The sequence below is a fragment of the Lucilia sericata genome, unplaced genomic scaffold (assembly GCF_015586225.1).
Source record: "Lucilia sericata isolate MDLA Ls3-8-SP2 unplaced genomic scaffold, ASM1558622v1 Contig000248F_arrow, whole genome shotgun sequence".
Lineage (NCBI taxonomy): Eukaryota > Metazoa > Arthropoda > Insecta > Diptera > Calliphoridae > Lucilia > Lucilia sericata.
The window spans coordinates 359,227-373,828 of NW_023994274.1; the positions used below are offsets into that span (position 1 = coordinate 359,227).

Genomic DNA, 14,602 nt, shown 5'->3' on the forward strand with positions numbered 1-14,602 from the left:
AAGAGTGTTTCTATTTGAAATCCATTTTTCTAGTTTTTATCTAGTTTTTTATAATAAAACAATCTCGTTTATTTTTTCAAATATGTTTTATATTTCCGTAACTTCGAAAAAAATGTAATAATTAATATATATTAAATAACTAAATACTTATGCTTAAAAAAATTATCAAACTAATACACTAATTAACTATGTTTACTTTTAATTTTGCTTTAAAGATTTTAAAACTAAAAACTAGAAATTTTGAACTATTTTTTTTTTTTAATTTTCTTCTATAGTTTAACAATTAAAAATTAATGTTTCTTCTTTTTGTTAATAACAATCATGACTTTTAGTTGATTTTCGAAAATGTATTAGCATTTTATTTGTTATTTTTTATACACTTAATTATGTTTAGTATTGTATATAAATACTAATAATTATCTTTAGTTACAATAAATATTGCTTTAATTAAAATGTCGTTTTAAAGTTTATTTTTTAAATTAAAAAATAAAATTAAACTTGTACTTTTTCTACATTTTTGTAACATTAGTAAGTTTTTTCTTTAAGTGTAGCAGAAGAGTGTTATGTAATTTTTTTAAATAAATATTATTTTAGTGCTTTATTAATTTAGTAAAGAAATTTATTTAAATTTTTTGAGATATTTTATTAGTATTAACAATTACAATTTGTTTATTTTAATTATTGCTGGGATTTTTTAATGATTGTTAGTAAATTTTTTTTTTGAAATTTATAATAATTTTTGGTATTTTAGCTTAGATTTTGTTAATATAATCAATTGTTTAGTTTGCTGCTTTGTCTTTTGTCACTTATGTATTTGTGTGTATTTTCCTAAAGAATTTAATTAAAAAAAATTAATAGTAGGCTTGTTTTATAGCGGCACTAGTGATGAGAAATGCTGAACCAATTAACATGAATGTTATTATTTTAAGAGCACTTGGCCTTCCGGAAGAATCTGAAAATATAAAGAATGTTGTTATAGTGACTTAGAAATAGAAACATAACCAGTAAGAGTGTTATATTCGGCTATGCCGAATCTTATATACCCACCATCAAACCTCGTTTGACTAGAATGAAACTTACTTATGTCGAATTTCATCTATACACTCGTATTTTTTAGGCCAGTTATAAGCGTTAAAGTAATTTTCTGAAGGGGACCTTATATAGGGGGTAGGGTCAATTATGGGTCGATCCTAATATAATTTGGTAGACAGAATTTGGTTCGTATTAAATTTATTTGTGTCGAATTTCATCGCTACATTCGTATTTTTAAGCCATTAATGAGCGTTGAAGTCATTTTCTAAAGGGGACCTTATATGGGGGGTAGGGTCAATCATGGACCGATCCTCATAAAATTTTTTAGATAGATTTTGACTCGTATGAAACTTACTTATGTCGAATTTCATCTATATACTAGTATTTTTAAGCCAGTAATGAGCGTTAAAGTCATTTTCTGAAGGGGACCTTATATGGGGGGTAGGGTCAATTATGGACCGATCCTCATAAAATTTTGCATAATGATTTTGGATCATAAGAAACTTACTTATGTCGAATTTTATCGCTATATTCGTATTTTTAAACAAGTTATGGCTGTTAAAGCTGCTTTTCGAGGGGCCACTTGTATGGGGGCTATCAGAAAATGTGGACCGATATTGCCCATTTTCAATACCAAACAAACCCTACCTGTAAAAAATATTTATGTGAAATTTCAACCCTCTAGCTCTTTCCATTGGGACTCTATCGTGCTTTCAACAGACAGACGGACGGACAGACATGGCTAGATCGACTTAGAATTTAATGAGGACCCAGAATATATATACTTTTGTGGGTCTATGACCAATATTTCGATGTGTTACAAACGGAATGACAAAATCAATATACCCCCCATCTTTTTTGATGGTGGGTATAAAAAGAACCTGATGAAATCTCAGAGGAAAGGAGAGGTAAAATAGTACAAAATGTTTTCTATAGAAGAATTTCTAAGTATAATCAAGATTTAAAGAAAGCTTTCTATAAAATACTTTTTTTAGAGAGAATTTATGAGAGAGTTTTGTACAGCTTTTAATGATATATTTTTTTTTCATAAAGAGTTTTCCATTGAAATTTGTCTAGGATTCTCTCGAGTGTTTTGTACAGAAAACGTTAGAGTTTTCCATAGAAAACGTTACAAAAAATTTTCTATATAAAACTTTTAAAAGACAGACTTCTAAATACTATTTATAGATGAGTCTCTAGGGAGTGTTGTACAGAAAAGGCTTTTTAATGATTTTTTTTTCAGAAATCCTCTCAATGAGTTTTCTATATCAAATTGTCCAGAATTCTTCAGAGAGATTTGTACAGAGAGTTTTCTGTAGAAAACGTTACATAGAGCTTTCCATAGAAAACTTTACAAAGAGTTTCTATAGAAAACTGTTAAAGGATTTACAGAGAATTTTCTATATAAAACTTTTGGAGAGAGGTTTCTATAAAATACTTTTTAGAGAGGATTCTCTAGAGTGTTTTATACAGAAAAAGGCCTTATAATAATGTTTATTCAGAAAACTTTCAAAGAGTTTTCCATAGAAAACGTTACATAGAGTTATATAGAAAATGTTACAAAGAGTTTTCTACAGAAAACTGTTAAGAGATTTATAGATAGAACTTCTAAGAGAAAACTTTATAATGATGTTTTTCTTCAGAAAACCTTTAAAAAAGTATAGAAAACTGTTAAAGGATTTACAGAGAATTTTCTATATAAAACTTTTGGAGAGAGGTTTCTAAAAATACTTTTTAGAGAGGATTTTCTAGAGTGTTTTGTACAGAAAAAAGCTTTATAATAATGTTTATTCAGAAAACTTTTAAAAAGTTTTCCATAGAAAACGTTACATAGAGTTATATAGAAAATGTTACAAAGAGTTTTCTACAGAAAACTGTTAAGGGATTTATAGATAGAACTTCTAAGAGAGAGAGCTTTATAATGATGTGTTTCTTCAGAAAACATTTCAAAGAGTTTTCCATAGGAAATAATCCAGGATTCTCCAGAGAGTTTTGTAGAGAAAACTATACAAAGAAGTTTTCTACAGAAAACTATTAAGGGATTTACAGATAAAACTTCTAAGAGAGCTTTCTATAAAAGAGAATTCTCTAGAGAGTTTTGTACAGAAAAAAGCTTTTTAATTATGTTTTTCTTCAGAAAATCTTTCAAAGAGTTTTCTATAGAAAATAGTCCAGGATTCCTAGAGAGTTTTGTACAGAAAACGTTACAAAAAGTTTTCTATAGAAAACGTTACATAGAGTGTTCCATTGAAAACGTTATGAAGAGTTTTCTATAGAAAACTGTTTAAGGGTTTACAAAGAATTTTCTATATAAAACTTTTGAAAGAGAGGTTTCTATAAAATACTTTTTAGAGACATTAAAAAGCATTTCCACAGAAAACTGTTCAAGAGTTTTGAATAGATAACTTTTCATAGTAAAAAACTTTTTAAAGAATTTTCTATAGAAAACTTTCAAAGAACTTTTCAAATAGTTTACATTTGAAAATTTCTTAAAGTATATCTTATTATAGAAAAGAATTTTTAATGGAAACTATACAACTTATTCTAGAGACAACTTTTCAAAGAATTTTCTCTGCAAATATATTTGTTTTCAATAAATTACTAAAAATTACTCACTTTTCTTATTGGACGCAACACAAGATCGATGTTCGTTATCACTTCTATAACCAAATTTACACTGGCACACAGAATTACGGCACTCAACATTTTCAGCACCCTTTTCCACATAACACTCACTGGCGGTCGAGCAAATTTCGTTAAGAGCTTTAAAATAAAACAAACATGAATGAATATTAAAAGTTGTACTAAAATCTTTAAAAAATAAAAGAAACAGTCACAAACCTTTTCGACTTTCACAATGACCATTTTGAAAATGTTGCTTATCGCTGCAGGAACATTTATTGTCAACACAAGTGGCCAATAAAGGTTTACATTGTTCATTTTCAACGCATTCCTCCTCAATGTCTTCGGCTAAGGAATTCAATAAAAAAATGTATTTATAATTAATGGATTATTTATTTAAATGATTAAAATACCTTCTTTAATACACTCATCTTTGAAATGTACAAAACCTTTGCGACATTGACAGGATTTTGAATCATCCTGAGTGGCATTGGAAGCTGAAGTTGTGGCACACACTGAATTATCCACCATGCACTCATCGGCTTCGAAACATTCAGCACCAATGCCTGTAAATAAGAATTTTGATTTATTTATGAACTTTGTATGTATTTAAAATGTAATAATGAATAGGAGTAAATTGTCCAACGACAAATTCGTGGTTTACGATGGAATATTTTTATTATTTAATACAGTTTTTTTCCTTACCTGGCAAACATTTATCTCCTTTCCTAATATAGTGTGTTTTACACACACAACTACGATTTGAACACATTGAATGTTCAACGGGACAACCTTCATCACTTTCACACTCGGAACCCAAGCCCTGTTTATATACACACATCTGCAAGAGTTCATCGTATTCGGCATATTCTTTGCACGTACAACGTCTTGGTATTTCAGGATGACAATAAGCAGCACCAAATGGACTACATTGATTATCTCTGGTACAGGATAAATGATATTGTATGGCTGGAATATGAATAATAATTTATATAATTTTTAAAGGAGAGTCCTTTGTTATTGTTTAACTCTAATCCTGTATTCATTACGCTTCAAAACTAATATAATGCATAGGAAAATGTTCTAATAGTAATAAATTTATGTATAAAGGTATGTTCACACCTATCAAATATTTAATGAAAAAGGCGTAACCATTATTTATTGATCTTACATGATTTTTCAAGTTTCATATTATGTAGAAAAAGGAAATCGTTGTAAAGTGATAACTTTAAAATCAATATGTTGGTTTTCTAGAGGTTACGTTATTCTAGTCAAATATTTGATAGGTGTGAATGTATCTTAAGAGTCATATGTTATAGTATTTTGCAGAACAGGATAAGTGTTGATATCTCATTACTTACGTTTACGACATTCTCTTAGATTGACGTCATAATAGTAATTCTTTTGGCAAATACATTTTTTAGTTTCAGCATCAAATTCATTTTCACATTCATCTGAACTTTCTGCTATCTCGCCCAATTCTGAAAAAAAAAAACAAAAAGATTGTAATAATATAGAAACTTATATCGAGATATTCAAAAGTGCTAACTCAAAATAGTCTAGTTTTCAGAAGAGCAGAAAAACTGTTTGATTTTGAATAATATTAAACAAATTAATAAATTACTTTTCCGTAGCAAATACAATGAAATGCAGACCATGGTCCATGTTGATTTTACAAAATTAACATGTTCCATGCTTACAGGGGAGTAGTTTTGGGATTATCTAAACAGACCGCGTATTCCAATAGTTTTTACAGGGTTGCATTAACATATACAACTGAAAATCATTTGAAAATGTCCAATTTACTATTTACTTACCAGCGAAACATTTTCCATTTCTGTTATAGTAACCCTGGCGGCACAAACAAACATTATTGGAACATATGGAATGAGGAAGGCCATTGCAGGGTAATCCATGATAGGTACATTGAAAACCATCTGGAAAAAAAAAAACACAAAATTATAGAAAATAATTCCAAACATATTCACATTCTATAACCTACATTCTTGATTCTCAACATCGTCATCAGTGTTCGACACAGTTGATATAGTTTTTTCATCATCAATAAAATGAAATACGGTTGGACGACGTTTTTGTCTCTGTTGCTGTCTGGAGGGTCTACGACTGCTGGAACTGGTCGATGCGGTGGTTGTAATTGTACCAACATTTTTAACTTTCGGTGTCAATACCTTCAATTCGAACGCATCGATACTGGTTTGTACCGCTATCTCACGACTCTTTTGTGCTTCTTTATTGTTAGCGGCGGCTGGTGAAATTGATTCTTGTTTCGATTCCGTATTTAAATCTTCAGCATCTGTATCACTTAAGATATTATTGTTATTATTATTGTTGTTGTTAATACTTGATGTAGTACTCAGACCATTGACCAATTTGGTAACAACATTAAAATCACTTTCACTGGGTGATGATTTTGAAAGATTCGAATTGGTTTCGGTTGGTGTGGAAGTTTGTCTTTTTGCTCTAGTATTTATGTAGTTGTTGTTGTTATTATTGTTATTATTATTGTTGTTATTTCTTGTATTTATGTTGTTGTTAATATTTGTATGATTATTATTGTTATTAACTTTAGATTTTATTTCATTAACATATTGACATTTCAAACTTTTACATTTTACATTTTCACCCAAATCTTCACAGTCAGTGTGAACGACACAAACATCATCAATTTCTGGAAATATAAAGATATAATCAATTATTATTTATTCAACAGAATAAATCAATCAATAATTTAATATAGACTAGGCTATAGATTAGACTATAGACTATAGACTAGACTATAGACTAGACTATAGACTAGACTATAGACTAGACTATAGACTAGACTAGACTATAGACTAGACTATAGACTAGACTATAGCCTAGACTATAGACTAGACTATAGACTAGACTATAGACTAGACTATAGACTAGACTACAGACTAGACTATAGACTAGACTATAGACTAGACTACAGACTAGACTACAGACTAGACTATAGACTATACTATAGACTAGACTATAGACTAGACTAGACTAGACTAGACTAGACTATAGACTAGACTATAGACTAGACTATAGACTAGACTATAGACTAGACTATAGACTAGACTATAGACTAGACTATAGACTAGACTATAGACTAGACTAGACTAGACTAGACTAGACTATAGACTAGACTAGACTAGACTAGACTAGACTAGACTAGACTAGACTATAGACTAGACTATAGACTAGACTATAGACTAGACTATAGACTAGACTATAGACTAGACTATAGACTAGACTATAGACTAGACTATAGACTAGACTATAGACTAGACTATAGACTAGACTATAGACTAGACTATAGACTAGACTATAGACTAGACTATAGACTAGACTATAGACTAGACTATAGACTAGACTATAGACTAGACTATAGACTAGACTATAGACTAGACTATAGACTAGACTATAGACTAGACTATAGACTAGACTATAGACTAGACTATAGACTAGACTATAGACTAGACTATAGACTAGACTATAGACTAGACTATAGACTACTAGACTAGACTATAGACTAGACTATAGACTAGACGATAGACTAGACGATAGACTAGACGATAGACTAGACGATAGACTAGACTATAGACTAGACTATAGACTAGACTATAGACTAGACTATAGACTACACTATAGACTAGACTATAGACTAGACTATAGACTAGACTATAGACTAGACTATAGACTAGACTATAGACTAGACTATAGTCTAGACTATAGACTAGACTATAAACTAGACTATAGACTAGACTTTAGACTATACTATAGACTAGACTATAGAACGATAGTACTGAATATATCGTGAAGGTAACGCGATATCAAAAAGAACTTATATATAAAAAGTCACAGTGCTAAATTTGACTCCTTACTTTAGTGTATTTTAAACATTATTTTATTTTCAACATAGATTTCTCACTCACCCATTGATTTACGACGGCATATGTTGCCATGTCTATGATAATATCCATTGGCACATGTACAAATATTTTCCTTACACTGGACCGAATCACGATCATAACCAAAATAACAATCTAAATCTGTATCACAATGCTGATTGAGACCATTTAATTTCCGACAACGTCCGCGCACATATGTTTCGCCATCGGCACAATCACAGACCCCCGATTTACACTTGGCTCCCGTTGGCATAAGATTGCATTGAACACTTTCTTCGCATTTGTCACCAATCAGTGACGTCTTCAAACATGTCGAAAAATCACTGGAAAACACAATATCGAAATCGTTGCATTTACATTGACTAGTCGCCGACGAGCACGATGAGTATTTGGCCGTACAATCGTCATGTGTATCACATGGCCAATAGACAGCTCCTGTGCCTGTGAAAGTGAAAGATAAAATAAATTGTTTTCAATCGGTATTTGAATAAAGCGAAAGTAGGTTGTTAATGGTTGGGGCTAGAAGTTTTTTTATTTCAAAATTATTTACTTAATAATTATTTCGTGTTTTATTTGCAGTGATTAATCATTATTAGTTAATAAAATAATTCCAATAATATTTTTATTTTCTTTCTGTTTTATGTATTTAGTTTTTGGTTAATTGTCCCTGCCTTTTTGAGGGGGGCTGTCTGGTTTTGTTATTTATTTATGCCATGCAGGTTCGTATCACTTATCAGTTATATTTCTTGGATTAAGTTAAAATGTAACTTTTTTTCGTACGTAAGTATTATAGTTTTTGGTATTTTTTTTTTTTTTTGTTCAGCTTTTTGTATTTTGCCAGGTGTTTAATTGTTTATTATACGAAATTAAACGCGATTATCAACTATGAGCGATAACGATTTTATTTTAACCTCTACACGAACGTGTTTCACATAGAGATTATAGGGGGGAGATTTACTTTTATTTTTTATCTAAATTTGTTTAAATTGTAATTAATACTTTTTGTAATAAATATGTTTTGCTGCATATAAATAAAGACTAGTTTGTCTAATTTTTGGTTTTTGAATGATTAATTTTCATCCGTATATTAATCTGAAATTTTTATAAATATATTTTATAGAATACAGTTTAGCGAGATAAATAAAAAACAAAATATCTCTAACAAATTTCACGAGAAACGGTCCATAAGAAAACCCCCTAAAAACCTCTTAAAAAAGATAAATTTATTGCCAATAAATTATTAACAAATTTTAGAATTACGATAAAATTCCACATCGAAATTTTTAACCTACAGTCCAAAGTATTCATTTCTAAAGAATTGAGCTACAATGAATCCGAATTTGATCTCAATTTCTCTATCACATCAGAATTCGAGATATCGCTTTCGTGAGAATTGTATATGTATAACATTCAGAATGTAATTTCTAATTTTCCAACCCCATAAAGTGTATATATTCCGGATCCTTATAGTTAGAGATTAAGCTGTCTGTATGTTTGTTGAAATCATTTTTCTGAAGGCCCCAGATATCTTCGGGTTCCAAATCTTCAATAATTTTGACGCGCGTTCGAAAAGATCGCTATTTCAAATCGGTCCATAAATAATGGATATGAGCAAAAATACGGGACAGCCACTGAAAATTTCATCAAAAAAGAGCATTTTTGTGCATGTTTTAACAAAATGAAAAAAGCAACAACATACAGCTTTATATTTTGTTGGTACTTTTTCGTTCTTTAACTGGTACTTTTTGAGTTTTCTATAATATTGAACCTAAAAACATGAAATTAAGCATGTAGAGTCTGGAGTAAATGAGTACATATGTATAATAGGGGACTTCTTGGTACTTTTTGATTCTTCAGGAAGTACTTTTTGAATTTAATATAATATTCAATCTAGAAACGTAAAATTAAACATTCACAGTCCTGAATGAATAAAAATCTATAAGAAAGAATTTTTGTCGTTCTTCAACTGGTACTTTTTGAGTTTTCTGCAATATTGAACCTAGAATCATTTAATTAGACATATCCTGCTGGAATGAAAATCTATAGCAGTGAATTTTTTATTCTTCAACTATTACTTTTTGAATATTTTTTTATTATTAAACTTAGAAACGCAAATTTGAACAAGCAGCATATTGATTACACGAAAATCTATAAAAGGGGGCTGGTACTTTTTGGGCACTCAAATGGTACTTTTTTGATTTTCTGAATTATTGAACCTAGAAACGTAAAATCATACATATAGGATCCTGATGGAATATTTTTCTTGAATATTTTTTTAATATTAAACCTACACAGAGGGAAAAAGAAATATACACGCCTGGTACCAAATTGACATCAAACTGTTTATAATTTTTCAATACCATCCGTTGTCAAAGTATATACATACGTACGACGACACTAAGTAATATTGACAACATTGCAACAATTCGTTGTCGAAATCTAAATTTTATACACATCCGTTGTCTAATTGTTAACAAACGTGGTAAGCTCACTATTGACAAACAATCCGTTGCCAATAGTGAGCTTACCAAGTTTGTTAACATTTAGACAACGGATGTTTCAAAAATTTAGATTTCGACAACGAATTGTTGCAATGTTGACAACGTTGAGTTGTCAATATTACATAGTGTTGTCGTACGTATGTATACACTTTGACAACGGATGTTATTGAAAAATTTGGTGTCAATTTGGTACCAGGCGTGTATATTTCCTTTTCCCTCTGTGTAAAAGTATGAATATAGAACTTTTAATTCTTTTATATAAAATTTACACTTAAACCTAACAAATATTTTCTTTACAGTAAAACTTCCCAGGACATCAGTTTTTCCCAAAAATAAGTCATTAAATAGTTCCATTTATATAATAAAAGAAAATAATAAAATTTCGCCACTGCTTATTATTCAATGTCATTTTTTGTTTGCTTTTCGAAAAATTTCCGTTAATAAATTAAATATAAATAATTTAAATTTTATATTTTGTGACAGTAAAAACACTTGTAATGAAAAGAAACAGAAAGAAAAACAAATGAATTTACTATTTACAACCATTAAAAGTAGAACACGACACTTAAACATAATCTTTTTGTGCTCAGCGTGATTAAATGTAAAAAAAAACAGAAAACCTCCCCACAAATAAGGACTCTGCCAGTATACCAAGAAAACAAACACTCTACTCAAACCAATGGATTTTTAATTCTAAAGAAAATAAAAATAATAACAACAAATGTTTAAATTTTAAGAACTACAGCAAACATTTAAAGTTTAACTAAAAAAAATTAAATAAAAACTAAATATTCAAAGTCGCCGTCATTGGTCAAGAAAGAAATAACAGAAGAAGAAATGTAATAAAAATAACAAATAGAAAAATTAAAGGACTTGACCTTGATACAACAATTTGTAGTAAAAGAAAACAAAATTCTTGTTACCCTTGTTATTATTGTACTATATTTTGAACTATATTTTTTATTATTTTGTATTTTCATTGTAGTTAACATGTTAATGTTAAAATAACAAGTAAAATACAACGACAACAATTATATTGTTTAAGTAGTTAGTATATAATTTTTTTTTAGTTAGCGTATTAATAACCCTTTTCTACCCTAAATGCCGCTATTATTTAGTTGTCATACATTTTTATTTTGTTACCCTATACTCCCTAAACTATGCTAATATTTTTTGCGTAATATTATAGAAAGAAAAAAGTGTTCGTTTTTTTACTTCCTCTAACTTTCTAATTTATTAAAATTATTTAATATTGTAATTTCATTGTTTAACACATCTTTCATTTTGTTTGAGTACAAATACAAATATTTTCATTTACATACCTACATATGTATATATGTATTTGAATAATGTTGTTGTTAAATTATTGTAAGTCATTTATCACGGTTCGATAACATGATAAATTAATAAAATATTTACAAATAATTAGTATAGTTTCAGGGTCATTTGATGTTTTTTGTTTGTGGCATACTTTTATGGACTCGAAGAAAAAGTAGTTTAATTTGCTTTTGGTTTGTTTATAAACTAGATGTTAGACTTACTATATTTTACTTCAATTTTACTTTTCTGCCCTCCGCTCTTGCGATCATAGTATAGTTGAAAATTTTTACGATAATTCTATAAAATCTAAAAAAACAACAACATTAATTTTTTATATGATGGTAAATGTTGTTCTTGTAGTTAGTTTGCTTGTAGGGCACACACGAATAATAATTAAACACTTCCAATCCTTGCATCTTAATGTCAAGAGACGCTTCTATATCCGGATTCTTGATAGGAATTAAGTACCCGAGTGCCACTCAACCAAAGTTGTAACAAATGCCCCAGGAGGTGTGGAAGGGTGGGTGTTAGCTTTTACATTGAAAGATTTTAAAATTAAATCCGCTTTTATCGTATAGGTTACCTAATTATTATAGCGTGTTACAGGCAGAGATATCTACTATTGAACAAGTCGCAAATTGGTGGAGTATATATACAAATATCGGGAGATATATGTGTATATACGGGCAGTAAAGCTGCGATCAAAATCTAAAGACGACATATAGGTTAACCGATGAATACCGGGTATCTCTGAAAGAGACATTCTAGGGTCCCTGTATATAGAAACTGTCAAGGAAACTGTATGGCTGACAAACTTGCCAGGAATGGTGTGATAAAAGGGTAAGATGAAATCGACACCTTTACTGGTATCTTCCTTACAAACTGTATGTCACTGGTTTAGACTAAACTGTTTGAAATGGCTCAAATCAGATGGTTAACCGAAACCACCTTTCTTCCGCCTTACTTCCACATCAATTTGGCCTCTATACGAAGCTCCCAGGTCAATCTTACTGTTAAGCTTCCGAAGGGAGCAGAAAAGTACGCTGTTATCAGTCAAAACGGGACAATGTGCAATTGACAATCACGCCAGATGAATGAGTCTCGAATACAACGACTCCCAGCAAAAAATAATTGATGTCATACTTTACAAACTACATCTTAATCACATCTTAAAATGCGATCACATATTTTTCACTTTTATAAACCAAATATTTCCTTACAAATGGAACCCCAGTTAAAAGTGAGGAAAGAGATGTGGAAAAGTCATTACAAATAACATATTTGAAGTACATCAAGATTTGGTGAAAGAGTAGTGAAATTTACATAAGCGCATCATTAAGATAATGTGTTTTATTTTTGACATCCAAATATCGGATTTTTACTGCTTCTAAAAATAAGATCAGATGTAGTTCAAAGTTGCCAAAAATGAACAACATCCCTCCAATGACACGCTAATGTAAAATTCATAGGTTTTACACCCGAATTTGAAGCACTTCGGGTTACTAGTTGTGATGAAAATTCTACATCTTTTTCTACACTTTTTTTGCTGGGCTACTCTAGAAGTTGTCATAATGAGGAGGAAGAGGAAACAATATCTCACCTCCTTTGCTGTTGACCATCATTCAATGAGAGCAGACAACATTTTTTTAGGTCTGCTGTCTCTTGTATGGAGGAGCTATATGGGATAAGCCTCAAAAATATTGTATACCTTGTAAATCAAACCAGCTGGTTTAAATCTGGAAGAAGTGAACTCCTACGACCACTAAGGCATCACAACAGATGGTTTAGAGAAACCATTTACCTCCCATGTCAATCTTACTATTGAGCTTTCGTAGGGAGCAGAAATGAACGCTGTTATCAGTCATAACGAGACACTGTAAAATTGATAATCACGCCAGATGAATGAGTCTCGAATATAACGATTACTGTAGAAGTTTTCATAATGACGTGGAAAAGGAAACAATATCTCACCTCCTTTACTGTTGTACGTCATTCAAAGAGAGCAGAGAACATTGTTTCGGCTCAGCTATTCTCTCTTGTATGGAGGAGCTACCTGGGATAAGCCTCAAAAATATCTTAAACTTTGTAAATCAAACCGGCTGGTTTAAATTTGGAAGTAGTGAGTAGTACTTTAATGGACTCCTATGACCACTAGTTCATCGATACGGTACCGAAATTAGGTGAACCCATGTGAGGCACTTAGGATTGATTGAGTGGCTATCTTACTTACCAAAACCTAAACCTAGTTTGCGTGGTTCAAAAATCAAAAGAGAGCAAGAACAGCACGTTACATTTGAAGCTGTGTGTTGTTATTGCCAAAATCGGGGATGGAAAATTGTGTGTAGAAAATTAACTTACAAATGTTTAATTTTTGTACAAATTAAATATTCCAATGAGGTGTTATTTGTAGCTCTGGGAGCAAGGACTATTGATTGGTACACTTTTTGAATTTTCAGTAATATTGAACATAGAAACATGACATTAAACACGTAGACTCCCAGAGTAAATGAGAACCTATAAGAGAGGACTTTTTCGTTCTTCAAAAGGTTGAATTGTCTATAATATTGAACCTAAAAACATAACATTAACCATTCAGAGAGAGTGAATGAAAATCTGTATGAATGGGTTTTTGGTACCTTTTTGTTCTTCAACTGGTATTTTTTGGGGATTCAGAAATATAGGATTCTGCCGGAATACATTTTTTTTAAAGAATAAACTTTTCGTTACTTTTTTGTTCTTCAACTGGTCCTTTATGAATCTTTTACAATATTTAACCTACAATAACACTATGCGACAAAAATGGGAAGTGATACTTTTTTTCTGAAAGATGGATCCGAGTAGAACAGGAATATGTTTTTGAAATTTGCCAAACACCTCCAAAATCTTGAGTTACGGGTAAAAAAACGGTTTTTCGTACCTTATAAGTCAGTAAGTTAGTTAAATTTGGACCGATTTTAAGTTTCTCTACGGATTTAGAAAGCAGAAGCTGAGGCCTTTATAATGACATATATAACGTTTAAGTAACCTGGAGAGATATGTGTGAATTTCATCAGCAAACATATTTTTTATTTAAGTTTTGCGCCGTTGTTCAAGTTTGGAGATGTTTTTTGAAAGTATTTTATATAGGACCCGCACTATTTATTAATTGATTAGAAACCCATGTATATTCATGACAATAACGCAACT

At 30.3% G+C, this 14,602-nt stretch overlaps 1 protein-coding gene across 3 annotated transcripts in view; it reads right to left on the reverse strand.

Annotated features, from left to right (window-relative positions):
• Positions 1–513: 513 nt before the first annotated feature.
• LOC119602664 (rh5-interacting protein) overlaps positions 514–14,602 on the reverse strand; it is a 47,657-nt gene continuing 33,568 nt past the window's right edge. For all 3 annotated transcript variants that reach the window (XM_037954294.1, XM_037954293.1, XM_037954292.1), the window contains exons 2-10: positions 7,620–8,036; positions 5,657–6,343; positions 5,472–5,591; positions 5,016–5,135; positions 4,360–4,623; positions 4,068–4,220; positions 3,874–4,002; positions 3,649–3,795; positions 514–952 (exon numbers count right to left, since the gene is read on the reverse strand). In XM_037954294.1, coding sequence (XP_037810222.1) covers positions 852–952; positions 3,649–3,795; positions 3,874–4,002; positions 4,068–4,220; positions 4,360–4,623; positions 5,016–5,135; positions 5,472–5,591; positions 5,657–6,343; positions 7,620–7,848 — 1,950 coding nt within the window. In that variant the 5' untranslated portion in view covers positions 7,849–8,036 and the 3' untranslated portion in view covers positions 514–851. The remainder of the gene's footprint in view (positions 953–3,648; positions 3,796–3,873; positions 4,003–4,067; positions 4,221–4,359; positions 4,624–5,015; positions 5,136–5,471; positions 5,592–5,656; positions 6,344–7,619; positions 8,037–14,602) is intronic.